We start from the raw sequence: 15,283 nt of genomic DNA, 5'->3' as shown, positions 1-15,283 counted from the left end.
ACACAATGTACTTACATACGAATTCAATTTATTGTTGGCTTGAATGTAGCCCAAACTTTCGCCTTGATAGAAGGGAACCATCAGATATACCACAGGATCAAACTGAGAAAAATACACAATAAAATATAGATATTTTGAGTAGTTTAAAGTGTACTTAAAACAAGTTGCTTTTTTCACATTTCAGTGCCCTTATAATTACAAGCAGCTCGGTGAAAGTCTGCGCTTCATCACTCCCATTTATTGCTTGTCAGGAAAAAAATGTATACAAGATTGAAGCAATGCCAAAACACAATTAATGGCACCCATTGTTCATTTTGAAACAAAGGAAAAATCTGAATTTTATCTGTGATTAATTAGAAATTACTCTCCTGTCCTCAAACTTGTCAGTGCTTATATGACTATTTAGCAAATAAATTGTGGCTTTACAGTTTAAAATGGCTAGTTTTATTCCCTGATGCTTAAAAAGGCCAGACAATAGAGCTGTCTGATCAGACCAGTAATGCTATTATCACCAAGCACAAGCAGTCTTAACGGACATAAGATTATCTCCAAAGACCTTGGCATCCTGAATTCAACAGATTGAACTGTTAACAAGACGTGTGTTCCACAAATAGCAGTCGGTCAAGAACCTTCTAGGACTTAATAGAAATAAAACCGATGAGACAACCCTATGAAAAATTGTTCAAAATGTTGCAAAGAAACCACGTACTGCATCCAAAGAATTACAGGCTGAGCTGAATACATTTGCAGTGATTGTTTCTACCCGTATCATACACCACACACAAAACAATACAGGTCATTATGGGTGAGGGCCAAGGAGGTTCCGACAGATTATCCTCTTAAGCAGCCTTAATGACCAAGCCCCATTTTTCAGTTCTGGCATGTGTCAATTTATGTGGTAATTCTGGAATGCTACTACATATACCAGTGATTCTGAGAATGTTTTTTCATTACACATTGTGTTTTATGGTAGTGGTAACGTTGGGTCAATAAAATGTTATTTATGAAAATTCATGGAAATTTGGCAAAAAATTTACAAATTAACAAATTTTCAAATTTTTAACCTCTTACAGAAGATAGCCATAGCACACAAAATCGTTGAAGTTTAGCAATAAATTTACAAATTCTCTTTTGTAAGGAATTGTCAAGTTTGAAGTGACAAACTATTTATTGGGAACAACCCACCCCCCACACACCCGCCTACAAAAGAAATGCTATGTAAACAGTGTAGACTTCAGAAGAAGGACTGATAGATAATTAAATGGGTCACAGTAGCCAGCAGAAACTCACTCAAGGATGAGAGTCTCCTCTTTCCCCCAACAAGGAAGTGAAAGAATGGAAAGCTGCAAGCTGTTCAGGAGACTAGTTGAGAATAGCCCTTTAAGTGTGTGAATTGACATGTGCGACTTTAGAAAGCTTTTTATAATTCACTAATTAGATTTATTCCTATGTTTGTACAATCTCGATTAGTAAAATGAGCTTCATTGTTAACAGTGCCATCCAGTGTACATGTTGTTGCATGTAAGCAATCCTGTAACAGCTGTTTGAGGGTGCATACTGCTGTGCTAGATGTGTGCATGTTGAGAGTCTGGACACTAGATACTGGATGTAGATCTGGAAAGGCATTTTCTGATCACTGAGCAGGAGCTTGTAGGGGTTGAGAGGTCCTGGGTTCAAATCCCACTAATGACACCTGTAAAGAGTTTGTATGTTCTCCTTGTGTTTGCGTAGGTTTCCTCCCACACGCCAAAGACATACTGATAGGGAATCTAGATTGTGAGCCCCAATGTTGACAGTGATGATAATGTCTGTAAAGCGCTGTGGAATCAATGGTGCTATATAAGTGAATACAATTAAGAAAATTAAAGGGCACTTAGAAAAAATAAAATACTGATGTGGGTTTGTTATAAGTCTCCAAATATAGTTTGACAGCTTTAATACATGTGAGGAATGCTGGAAACACAGGCATTCCTCACATGTATTAAAGCTGTCAAACAGTCGCAAATCATGTTCACGGAGGAGCGGCGAATACTTAACACCCGAGCACGCTGAAGATAATAGGTGCTCGCCGGAGCATGCTCGTAAATCTCGAGCAACGAGCATGCTCACTCATCACTAGTTATCACTTTAGTAATAGTGATCATAAACTGATACATTTTCCCTTATCCTTTAAATTGACTGTCAGTTCAGAATGATTAAACAAAGTACAGGCGCTCAGTGCATCATGGCGTGGCCAAACATTTAACTGCACCTTACCACCCGCTTATTTTCCCTTTATCTCCACCCCTCCACATTCACCCTTTAAAACAATGTTTAGTAAAGGAGTTACAAAAACATAAAACTAGACATGGGGTCAATTACAAAGAAAGACTATATGAACAGACACTACAGAGAACTTTCTAGTGATTTACCCAGGCCTGGAATGACGACAAGGGGGCAGCCTCTACATCTAGAGGAGAGAAACCTTAATCGTCAGACTACGATTTTTAACTGTACAAGCAGTGATTATGGAACGCTCTACCACACAAAGTTGAAATGGATGATTTACTCAAAAAAGTGTTCTGTAGACCGAAGCAAAAAAACTAGAGCTCTTTGGCAATTCAGATCAATGTTACATTTATAAGGAAACAGATCATATAAAGAAACAACGTAAAATCCACAATGTTGTAGGACTGCTTTTGGGACTGGAGGCCTTGAACTTACGAAGTCTATATGAGAAAATGTGTGGCAGTCCAGGAGTTATATGCTGCTGTAGTTGGTGCACATATAGATCATGTAATGTATACCTTCTTTAAAGCGCATTGAGCTTTATTACCTTGCAAAAAAACAAGTAAAGAAGTTGCATTATCCCAGATTCCTCTTTTTGTTGTAACCAAGCCTTTTGATACTTTGATGCCCTTGTAATTACTTGTGCTTCGGTATCCACGCCTACTGAATAGCCCTAGAAGATAAAATACTAAAAATCAATGGCAATTCAAGCTACAAACACTGGAGACAGTCAAATTAAAGATAATATGGTAAAGCAGTTCTTGTGTAGACATTCCCTGATCGGTTGTTCACAGAAAACAAATCAGCAATAATGCTGCAGCTTTCACTTTCCAAATATCCTTTGCAAATCAGGTCTCCCCGAGAAGGAAAAGAACTGAAAGCTCTATAGTGCCATATGTTAGGGTATGCGAAAACCTTCAGTATTTGCAGCAGATTATTCTGCAGCAAAAGCCAGAGTGTTGGCAGGAAAAATGCTGTGTAAAATAACACCTTTTCACTCATTTTTACATGCATTTTAATGAGTTTGACTTATTCCACCAAGCATTTACCATAAACGTCACATAACCCCCTATATACAGTATGATTCCCCACATAGCCCCTATATACAGTATGAATACATAGCCCCCTGTATAAAGTTTAAGCCCCCCACATAGCCCTCTATATACAGTATGAGCCCAGACATAGCCTCTTTATACAGTATGAGGACCCACATAGCCTCCTTATTTACAATATGAGACCCCACATAGCGCCCACCCCCGCCCATATACAGGCACACATCCCATACATATATGGGAGGGAAAAAAAAAAAAACACAGACAACACACCTCTCTCCCATTCCTCCAACGCACAGACTCTCCGCACAGTAGAAGCGATGTAGTGACATCATTGCGTCTGCTGTCTCAGTCACACACGCTGATATATGGAAGAAGGAGAAGGCAATTCAGTCCTCCACAGATGTATTCACCGCTATCTGCATCTGGAGGATGCAGATAGAGGTGACAACAAGGACTGTGGAGTCGGTAAGCCAAACTCACACTCCTCAATTTTCCTGACTTCCGACTCTGACTCCACAGCCCTGGTAGGAGGAGCTTCACTACTGAGCATGTACATAAAGTGCAGCACAGATTCATCTCCACTAAAAGCCTAGAACAGACATTTATAGGACATTTCATGACATTCCCAAATTCTTATGAAAACATTTACAGCACATCCTGCATTGTACTACTGAACCTAATCTATTATATATTTTAGGAGTTGGAGTCGGTCCACTTTATACCAACTCCACAGCCCTGGTGACAACGGAATAAGGGCGATGGCAGACAAACAGCGGGGGCATGGTGTGGTCCGTGGGCCACCGTTTTCAGCCCTTCGGCAGTCTCGGTCTGCAGGCCAGAATGGAACAGCCAGAGGGCCGGTTGTGGCCCACCCTTTTGCCCAGGTCTGCCTTAGTAGCTACCCTGTAATTTAATGTCCAACCCATTAAAAAGCCTTGAAACAAGACTAGAGATATCAGCCATAACTGGTATGCCTAAAAAAAGCAGGAGCACAGATCCTACTAAACTATGTTTAAATCTTTAAAATAAAAAAAAAAAATTATGTTTTCTCCAAAACAACTATTGGTGCATAGAAAGATCTGTTGACCATAATTAGCCAACTAGATGGAAGCTGGATTGGAGCTGCTCAGCCAACACTTACTAAGCCAGGTACATGGCTGCAAACCAGAGTGAAGGCTAGGTTTTCTCTAAAACACTGCAGTCCTACTGAGTAAAACAACAAAGCACCTGCGACTATATCATGGTAACATTGTTTAGGATAGAATGATCTTTCATGCAAGTTCACTTTAAAATGGATACAGCCAAGAATATGGCAATTAGACTCCCTTATAAACTGCACAATTCTGCCTGTCACCTCAAAATTAATAAAAATTGATCTATACATTGCTACAGGGTACTTGGCCTCTTGTAAAAATCATTATGGCACTGTACCTGTTAGTAGAACAGTGCACTTTGGTGTACCCTTGGAGTGGTCAAGAGTTCGGTGCAGCATTACGTCCCGTCATTATGCACGTTAAGGGGCTTCCCCCATTTCTGATTGGCAGTGCTTGTTCGCTTGTCTGAACTCAGGAAGTGTCTCAGCCTGGCCATGCACTCAGCACCAATGCGCAGTGTGGGTGGGCACGTTCTGCTCCCTGGCTCTTCCCTGCAGGATAAGTTCCAGGTATCTTAGGGTAGTGAGCGGAGTCCGCAAAGAGGAGACATAATCAGACACTGTGCGTGCTTGCGGACACATGACAAGTGAGTTCAGGCAGCTTTGAAATCAATCAGAAATGGGACAAGGTCCTCAACATGCAAAATAAAAGAGCATAACAGTGCACAGAAGCCACATCATCATCATGTGAATGAAAAGTATTTTTCTCAAGAACTGCACCAACAGGTACAGTGTTAGTATTATCTTTACAAGGGCACAGTCCCCTATAGCAATGGGAGATAAATTAATATTGATTTTGGGGATGATAGGCTCCCTTAAGGGAAGGTTAAAGTAGATTTACAGGACATAAGTGATCTATATGTCACAGTAAGAGCAAAACCAAGTTTTTGAGAATCTGTTAATGGCAAAAACAGAAAGTTGCTAGATCACAGTGGAGGCAGAACGAAAGTGACCCTTAAAAGAGGATCGGTCACTTGCCATAAATACACAGGCCCAAGTTCCTCAAAACGTTTGGGTCAGAATACTGGCAACAATCACTTTGAAAAGTTGCAAAAGTTTTGCACAACAAGGAGCTGCCCAAAAATTTTGAGACTTGGCGGTTTTACATTACTTTCAAGCAGCTCTGCCAAAATGGGCAGTGCTAGGGAGGACCTGGGGCGAGACATGATAGCATTCCTTACGTCAAAAATGTTACTCCATTCCCCACAGGAATAAGATTTGTGAGAGCTGCAGCTGCTAATGTGTTTGTTAGAAGATAAAGTTCAATTCTCCTTTACCGTGTTAGTTACATGTCTCACACCACACTGGTAACTCTATTTTTAATAAAAGAGGATCTCTGGAGGCAGATTCTTTTGCAGATCCATGTCCAGTCCAAAGCCCTAAACAGCACTCATTTAAATATAAGAAAAATTTGGCATTTTCTGGAATAAGACATCGGATCGCAGATATTAAAGCACCACTCCAGCAGTTTTCGTTTTTTTTCAACGCTGCAGTGGCTGAATGTCAGTCCCGTGCCACTTATCATTTACTCACCCTCTGGTGTCTTCATCATTTTTTGGCGGCGCTCCAATCCCGTGGCACCATCTTGTGAAGTAGCTTCTGACTGGCCAGAAGTTAGAAGCTAGGTCACAAGCTCTCAATGCCAGTCTATGAGAGCCAGAAAGGGCTCTCATAGACATGTATTGAAAAGTGACCTCCATGCCGCTCCATGAAACACTGAAGCAGCCAGCAGGTCACACTTCGCCGGAGACCGACGGGAGCGACAGCAAAAACAGATGAAAATGACGAAAGGAGAATATGAGACAGGGGACTTACATTTAAAGCACCACTCCAGCGGTGAAATTAAAAAAAACACTAGAGTGGTGCTTTAAGGTATTATTTCATTCAGCTTCATATGACTTACATGCCCACATAGACGGCTTAGGAGGGTTGATCATACTGACAGATTCCCTTTAAACGTAGTTTATAGTGATGGGCGCAAGTGTGCGTTAACTAGAGTTTGCTTATGGTGCAATACCCACGTTTTGTGGCTGTCTAACAGCCTCAAAATATCCGACTGCGGGGACTCGAACATGTCACTCGAGCACCCGCAATACTCAGTGCATACCCTTGGCAAACTCAAGTAACGAGCACTTGGGCTCATCACTAGTAGTTTAAATTTAAAAAACAGTTATAATTTATTTCCATTTTCCTAATCACTATCTGTATTTACAAAAAAAAAAAAAAAACAACTTTTACACTGGCCACTAGGCTTTATGCTACACTCATATTCCTGTTCTTTACAGAAGACTTTCCAGCAGTCTATCATGGCAGATGACAGATAACACCTTTAGGCCACGGCCCCACTATCAGTATTTGGTCAGTATTTTTTCTCAGGAGTGGGAGCCAAAATCAGGAGTGGGTGATAAATGCAGAATTGGGGACTTGTTTCTATTATACCTTTTCTCTGATTGTTCCTCACCTGATTTTGGCTCCCACTCCTGAGAAAAAATACCGACCGAATACTGATAGTGGAGCCATGGCCTCATATTCAGACAACATTGGATCCAGTCCACCATTCACAATAGGTGATGCTTTGAAAGCTGACCTGTATACATATCAATAGGGGTCTGAGTTAGTCAATTGCTGTTTATGTTCATTAGGCTCCTGAAAAGAACAGGAAGTATAAGGCTGGGCTCACATGAGTGTATTTAAAAAAAAAAGGCAATTTTCATTCAGAAAAAAAAGGAGATTTTTGTGTACTCACCGTAAAATCTCTTTCTCTTAGCCTCTAATTGAAGGACACAGGACCATGGGTGTTATGCTGCTGTCCACTAGGAGGCGACACTATGCATAATCTGAAAAAGATTAACCGTGGCTCCTCCTCTGCAGTATACACCCCTGGACGGCGTCCGCCTTCTCCAGTTTTGTGCAAAAGCATTAGGAGGAACGTAACATGGATAACATAATCATGCCTATAAGAAGGCAACTATGTACAGTACAGACCAAAAGTTTGGACACACCTTCTCATTTAAAGATTTTTCTGTATTTTCTTGACTATGAAAATTGTACATTCACACTGAAGGCATCGAAACTATGAATTAACACATGTGGAATTATATACTTAAAAAAGTGTGAAACAACTGAAAATATGTCTTATATTCTAGGTTCTTCAAAGTAGCCACCTTTTGCTTTGATGGCTGCTTTGCACACTCTTGGCATTCTCTTGATGAGCTTCAAGAGGTAGTCACCGGAAATGGTCTTCCAACAATCTTGAAGGAGTTCCCAGAGATGCTTAGCACTTGTTGGCCCTTTTGCCTTCACTCTGCGGTCCAGCTCACCCCAAACCATCTCGATAGGGTTCAGGTCTGGTGACTGTGGAGGCCAGGTCATCTGGCGTAGCACTCCATCACTCTCCTTCTTGGTCAAATAGCCCTTACACAGCCTGGAGGTGTGTTTGGGGTCTTTTTCCTGTTGAAAAATAAATGATGGTCCAACTAAACGCAAACCAGATGGAATAGCATGCCGCTGCAATATGCTGTGGTAGCCATGCTGGTTCAGTATGCCTTCAAATTTGAATAAATCCCCAACAGTGTCACCAGCAAAGCACCCCCACACCATCACACCTCCTCCTCCATGCTTCACGGTGGGAACCAGGCATGTAGAGTCCATCCGTTCACCTTTTCTGTGTCGCACAAAGACACGGTGGTTGGAACCAAAGATCTCAAATTTGGACTCATCAGACCAAAGCACAGATTTCCACTGGTCTTACGTCCATTCCTTGTGTTCTTTAGCCCAAACAAGTCTCTTCTGCTTGTTGCCTGTCCTTAGCAGTGGTTTCCTAGCAGCTATTTTACCATGAAGGCCTGCTGCACAAAGTCTCCTCTTAACAGTTGTTGAAGAGATGTGTATGCTGCTAGAACTCTGTGTGGCATTGACCTGATCTCTAATCTGAGCTGCTGTTAACCTGCGATTTCTGAGGCTGGTGACTCGGATAAACTTATCATCAGAAGCAGAGGTGACTCTTGGTCTTCCTTTCCTGGGGCGGTCCTCATGTGAGCCAGTTTCTTTGTAGCGCTTGATGGTTTTTGCCACTGCACTTGGGGACACTTTCAAAGTTTTCCCAATTTTTCGGACTGACTGACCTTCATTTCTTAAAGTAATGATGGCCACCCATTTTTCTTTACTTAGAATTTGTATTATGGCAAGAAAAAAGCAGCTAACAGTCTATTCAGTAGGACTATCAGCTGTGTATCCACCTGACTTCTGCACAACACAACTGATGGTCCCAACTCCATTTATAAGGCAAGAAATCCCACTTATTAAACCTGACAGGGCACACCTGTGAAGTGAAAACCATTTCCGGTGACTACCTCTTGAAGCTCATCAAGAGAATGCCAAGAGTGTGCAAAGCAGTCATCAAAGCAAAAGGTGGCTACTTTGAAGAACCTAGAATATAAGACATATTTTCAGTAGTTTCACACTTTTTTGTTTAGTATATAATTCCACATGTGTTAATTCATAGCTTTGATGCCTTCAGTGTGAATGTACAATTTTCATAGTCATGAAAATACAGAAAAATCTTTAAATGAGAAGGTGTGTCCAAACTTTTGGTCTGTACTGTACGAGCTCAAACAAAGACAATATGAGAACTCAACATAACGGCCCGGAACGGGCGACAGGGTGGGAGCTGTGTCCCCCAGTTAGAGGCTAAGAGAAAGAGATTTTACGGTGAGTACACAAAAATCTCCTCGACTCTGTCGCCTCATTGGGGGACACAGGACCAGGGGACGTCCCAAAGCAGTCCCTGGGTGGGAAGCAATGGACGAATATTGAGTAGACAGGCCACTAGAATTGGGGCACTGCCGCCTACAGAACACATCTACCCAGGCTCGCGTCTGCTGAGGACTGAGTATGAACTCCGTAGTGTTTGGTAAACGTGTGTAGACTAGTCCAGGTGGCTGCCTTACACACTTGTGCCGAAGCCTGGTGCCGAATGGCCCAGGAGGCCCCTAGCGCACGTGTAGAGTGTGCCATAATTCCTGCTGGAAGAGGAGAATTTTTGAGGTGGTAGGCCTCTTGTATGGTGGATTTAATCCACCTGGCAAGGGTAGCTTTGGAAGCTGGCAGACCCTTGCGGCCGCCTTCCAGTAGAAGGAAAAGAATTAGATTTCCGGTAGGGCGCAGTCCTAGACACAGATACGCAATGCCCTGACAAGGTCAAGCGTATGCAGAGCCTTCTGCACTCTATGAACCGGGACCGGACAGAGGGATGGCAGTGAAATTTCCTCATTGAGGTGGAAGTTGGACACAACCTTCAGAAGGAAGGATGGGACCGTACGGAGAACTACCTTGTCCTGGTTAAAAAACAGGAAGGGCCGTCTGCAGGAGAGTGCTGTCAGTTCAGACACCCTGCGTAGCGAGGTGATTGCCACCAGGAAAACCACTTTCTGGGATAGAAGGCAGAGTGGGACTTCCCTAAGGGGTTCAAAGGGTGTTTCCTGCAATGCTGTCAGCACCAGGTTGAGGTCCCACGTTTCTAGTGGTCGTCTGTAGGGGGGAACCAATCGGGAAACCCCCTGAAGAAATGTCCTTACTTGCGGCTTGTTAGCAATGCACTTCTGAAAAAGCACTGAGAGAGCTGACACCTGGCTCTTAAGGGAGGCCAGGGACAGTCTGGCCTCCAGACCCGATTGGAGAAACCCAAGTACCCTGGCGAGGGAATAAGGGAATGGGGTCTGGCCACAAGATTCGCACCAGGTAAAGAAGGCTTTCCAGGTAAGGTAATAAATCTTAGCAGAGGTTGGCTTCCGTGCCCTGATCATGGTTGCAATGACGTCCGGTGAGAACCCTGACTGGGTTAGAACCCAGGTCTCAATGGCCACGCCGTCAAATTGAGGGCGCCTGGGTTCTGGTGGTAGAACGGGCCATGTAACAGAAGATCCGGGCGGTCGGGGAGACGCTGGGGGACGTCTGCTGTGAGCTGTACGATGTCGGCGTACCATGTACGTTTGGGCCAGTCCGGTGCGATTAGGATGGTTGGAACTCCCTTGCTTGATCTTCCTCACCACTCTGAATATCAGGGGGAGAGGTGGAAAAATGTACAGGAGCTGGAACTGGGTCCAGTCCTGAACCAGGGCGTCCGCTTCTAACGCCCGCGGGTCGTGTGTTCTGGCCATGAAGTTGGAGACCTTGGCATTGAAGTGGGATGCCATTAGGTCCACGTCCGGAGTCCCCCAGCGATGGCAGATCTGGCAAAAAACTTCGGGATGGAGAGACCGCTCTCCCGAGGCCGTTGCTTGCCGGCTGAGGAAGTTGCTTCCCAGTTGTCCACACCAGCAATGTAGACCGCAGAGAGAACCGAACCTGTGTCTTCCGCCCAGTGGAGAATGTGTGTCACTTCTCGCACCGCCTGGGCACTGCGGGTCCCCCCATGGTGATTCATATATGCCACAGCCGTGGCATTGTCCGACTGTACTCTGATGTGAGAGGCTGCCAGTAAGTGATGGAAGGCTCTCAACGCCAGGAGGATGGCACAAATTTCCAAGATGTTGATGGGCATGGTCGCTTCCTGGGGACCACTTGCCCTGTGCTCTGTGGTGTAAGTGCACCGCACCCCAACCCGTTAGGCTTGCGTCGGTGGTCAGAACCTTCCATTGACCCGTGAGAAAGGATTTCCCCTTTGTTAGTGAGGCTGGCTTGAGCCACCAGTGCAGGGACCTCCTGGTTGACGACATCAGCTGGAACTCCCTGTCGAGAGAAAAAAGGGGTTCCTGTCCCATGACTTGAGGATGGCTAGTTGGAGAGGCCTGAGGTGAAGCTGGACAACTGGGACCGCTTCTATTGCCACCATCATCCTGTCGAGGACTCTCATGGCAAACAGGGGAGATCGAGGGGATTTGCTGAGGAGGGTGCGAACTCCTAGACGGAGAAGCAGTGCCTTGTCCTTGGGAAGGAGCACTAGACCCCTGAAGGTGTTGAATAGCATTACCAGGAAGGTCAGAGACTGACTTGGGGTTGGTGATGACTTTTGTAGGTTGACTAACCAGCCCAGGCGACTCAGTGTCTGTTGTGATTGAGACGCTGAGCTCGCAGTCCTTGAAAGTAGGAGCCTTGATAAGGAGATCGTCCAGGTATGGAACGACTACTATGCTTCTGGAGTGTAGGACGTCCATGGTGGCTGCCATGACTTTGGTAAACCCTCTGGGAGCCGTGGCAAGTGCGAACGGGAGAGCCACTAACCGGTAGTGGTCCTGGTCGATTGCGAACCTGAGAAATCTCTGATGGGGGGGTGCAATTGGTATATGCAGGTATGCGTCTTGTAGGTCTATGGAGGCGAGAAATTCTCCCTTCTCCATGGACGCAATGATGGACCGAAGGGACTCCATGTGGAAGTGACGTACCCATACATATTTGTTGAGCTGTTTTAGGTCCAATATGGGCCGTACGCCGCCTCCTTTCTTGGGGACTACGAATAAATCAGAGTAGAACCCTCGGAAGCGCTCGGCCGCGGGGACCAGTACTATGACTCCTGCTTGAAGCGAGAAGACCGCTTGGCGGAAGGCACAAGCCTTGGCTGGCGGTTTTGGGGGAACAGAAAGAAAGTCTGTTTGGTGAGTTGGAAGTGAACTGTATCTTGTATCCCGAAGACACTAGTTCCCTGACCCACCTGTCTTCTGTAATAGGCAGCCAGACTTGATGAAAGAGCAAAAGTCGGCCGCCTACGGGTGGGGTGTCTTTCGGAGTCTGTGAGTCATGATGAGGAGGAAATCTGAGATTTTCCTCCTTTGGACTTTGACTGGCCTGCTTTTGACTGCCAGGTTTTGTCCGACTTTTGCGTCGACCGCGAGTTGTCCCTGCGTGAGGAGCGGTTGCTATTTTGTGCTGGACGCGAGACGGACCAGCCCGAAGAGTTCCGAAAGGATCAGAATCGAGTTTGGTTACGCTTCCTGTAAGTTTGGGTTTCAGTTGGGGGAGAGAGGTACTCATAACCCCGGTGGCGTTGGATATCATCATGTCCAACTGTTCGCCAAAAAGTCGACCACTGAGGTACGGGAGGTGCGTGAGGGACTTCCTTGAGGCTGCGTCTGCTTTCCATTACCGCAGCCAGAGAATACGCCGAGTCGTGATGGCGTTTGATGCTATCCCCGCTGCACCCCTTGCTCAATCCAGAGCTGCATGAAACATTTAATCTGCTACAACTGCTATTTGAACCGTTTGTTCCGACAGCTTAGGAGCAAATGCTTGGAGGCCAGCTTGTAAATTTTTGGGGCCAAGCCAGGAGGCCTTGGCAGCCCCAAATTGAAGCGAACGCGGGAGCCAGGGAGGCCCCTGCGGCCTTGAAAATTGAACGAGCCTTGCGTTCCACCTGCCGGTCTGCTGCATCCCTGAGGGTTGAGCTATCTGGCAGTGAAAGGGGTGACTGTGGTGCTAGCCTAGAGACTGGGGGAACCACTTTGGGTGGATCTGTCCATTCCTTGGTAACCTCCTGTGGGAAGGGGTACCGCGCCTCCAGATATTTGCGATTTAAGGATCGATTTAAACTGTGGGTGGTTAAAGAGATCTTAGGCGGCTTCAGAGCTCCTTCGAAGGAAATGTTCTGGTGCCTCCGGGGGCGGATCAGAAATGTCCAGCACCCAATGGATGGACGAGATTACGTCCTCAACTAGCGTTGTATTGCTAAGGGGGATTGGGATCAGGGACCCTTCAGTTTCCTTGTCAGAGTCGGAGTCACAGATGTCTTCCGAATCCTGTGTATCGCTAAGGCGTCTCCTGCTGGATGAACCGGGGCGAAGGCATTCTCTGGTCGGGGATCGCTGTTGTCTGTCCCTGGTAGGGGACGGTCTAAATGACCTGGGATTACGTTGTCTCTCCCTAGAAGGGGATGACCGTGTGTTATGGGATGACGCAGATAAACGTGACCTGTGGGTCCGCTTGCATCCTGACCTAGACGTGGATGTGCTCGGGTCATCATGTCCCTGAGTCGAGCTCTCCCTTTGCTGGGTAGCCTGAGTCAAGCTCTCCCTTTGCTGGGTAGCGTTCATAGCAGAGGCAGGACGCTGCAGAGCCTGAAGCAATGTGGAGGTTAGGTTATCTATAGACTGGGTCATAGATTGCGACATCTGAGTGACCCATTCCTGCGTGACATTAGACCCGAAGCATTGGCAGGGGCTTCTTGGGGATCTGGCACAGTAGTCTGGATGCAGTCCTGGTAGTGCAGGTACGTGCTACCACTGGGGAGAGTATTACTGCAGGCTGTACAGAGTGCATAATAGCAGTCCTGCCTGGTTCTCTTGAACCTTGAGTCCGGCATAGTGCACAGGGGTGGCTATGCAGAGGGCCCTACTATGCAGAGGAGCTTAGAAGAAATAATGGATTCACAGCCGAGGAGGAACTCCAGCTGTGATCTTACCCCACTAGTGTGCCCCTAGGTTCAGCGCCGAAGATCCACAGTCCTGTGCCTCCCCGGAGACTGGCAGGCCTGGTCTGTATCTGCCGACCGGTAGCTGCAGGGTTAATTCTTTATCCTGCAGCAGATAATGGCCGCCGGAGTACAGTTTAACCCCTTTACAACCCATGCCGTATTAGTAAACACATTTGCGATACCCCCGTTCAGTGAGGGCTGCTGCACTGAGCCCGCACTGAACCGAGCACATGTCAGCTGATTCTTACAGCTGACATGTGCCCGCAACAGCCCCGGGTGGAATCGAGATCCACCCGCGACTGTTAACATGTTAAATGCCGCTGTCAATCTCCGACAGTGGCATTTAACGCGCGCTTCCGGGTAGCGCGTCATAAGCCCCGCCCATCGGCGACCCCGTCACGTGATCGCGGGTCACCGATGGGTGGGCATGACAACCCAGGGTCTGCAGCAGACACCTGTTGTTGTCATGATCTGGTCGCTATGAGCGCCACCTAGTGGCCGGCGCTCATAGCACAGGACCATTTCTACTACATGCAGGGAATCTGCTCCTCCCCTGTATGTAGCAGAGCCGATCAAACAAGTGCTGCTTCTAGTCTCCTATGGAGACTATTGAAGCAAGCAAAAAGTGAAAAAAAAAAAAAGTTTTTAAAAATATTAAAAAAAAATCAAAAAAAATATAAAAGTTTAAATCACCCCCCTTTCGCCCCATTCAAAATAAAATATAAAAAAAAAAACCCTACATAGACATATTTGGTATTGCCGCGTTCAGAATCGCCCGATCTATCAATATAAAAAAAGAATGAATCCGATCGGTAAACGGCGTAAAGAGAAAAAAATTCTAAACGCCAGAATTAAGCTTTTTGGTCGCCGCAAAATTGCAATAAAATGCAATAACGGGCGATCAAAACATCGGATCTACCCCAAAATGTTATCAATAAAAAAGTCAGCCCGGCGCACAAAAAATAAGCCCTCACCCAGCCCCAGATCATGAAAAATGGAGACGCTACAGGTCTCGGAAAATGGTGCTTTTTTTTTTTTTTTTTTTTTTTTTAACCAAATTTTGGATTTTTTTTTCCACCACTTAAATTATAAAAGAACCTATACATGTTTGGTGTCTATGAACTCAATGACCTGTAGAATAAGAATGGCAGGTCAGTTTTAGCATTCAGTGAACGTGGTAAAAAAATACATAAAAAACAACTGTGGTATTGCACTTTTTTTGCAATTTTACCGCACTTGGAATTTTTTTCCCGTTTTCCCGTACACGATATGGTAAAACTAGTAATGGCGTTGAAAAGTACAACTCGTCCCGCAAAAAATAAGCCCTCACACGGCCATATTGACCAAAAAATAAAAACGCTATGGCTCTGGGAACAAAGGGAGCAAAAAACGAAAAAGCAAAAA

At 45.5% G+C, this 15,283-nt stretch overlaps 1 protein-coding gene across 1 annotated transcript in view; it reads right to left on the bottom strand.

The window, feature by feature from the left end:
- STK31 (serine/threonine kinase 31) overlaps positions 1 to 15,283 on the bottom strand; it is a 117,301-nt gene that overhangs the window by 23,896 nt on the left and 78,122 nt on the right. Inside the window, exons 16-17 of the mRNA XM_073676547.1 lie at positions 2,816 to 2,941; positions 16 to 102 (exon numbers count right to left, since the gene is read on the bottom strand). Of these exons, the coding sequence (XP_073532648.1) occupies positions 16 to 102; positions 2,816 to 2,941 (213 nt within the window). The remainder of the gene's footprint in view (positions 1 to 15; positions 103 to 2,815; positions 2,942 to 15,283) is intronic.

The sequence above is a fragment of the Phyllobates terribilis genome, unplaced genomic scaffold (genome assembly GCF_046119375.1).
Source record: "Phyllobates terribilis strain yellow unplaced genomic scaffold, ASM4611937v1 Scaffold_4__5_contigs__length_816908805, whole genome shotgun sequence".
Lineage (NCBI taxonomy): Eukaryota > Metazoa > Chordata > Amphibia > Anura > Dendrobatidae > Phyllobates > Phyllobates terribilis.
Note: the sequence above shows the minus strand (reverse complement) of the source record. Positions and strands in the feature narration are given on the sequence as shown.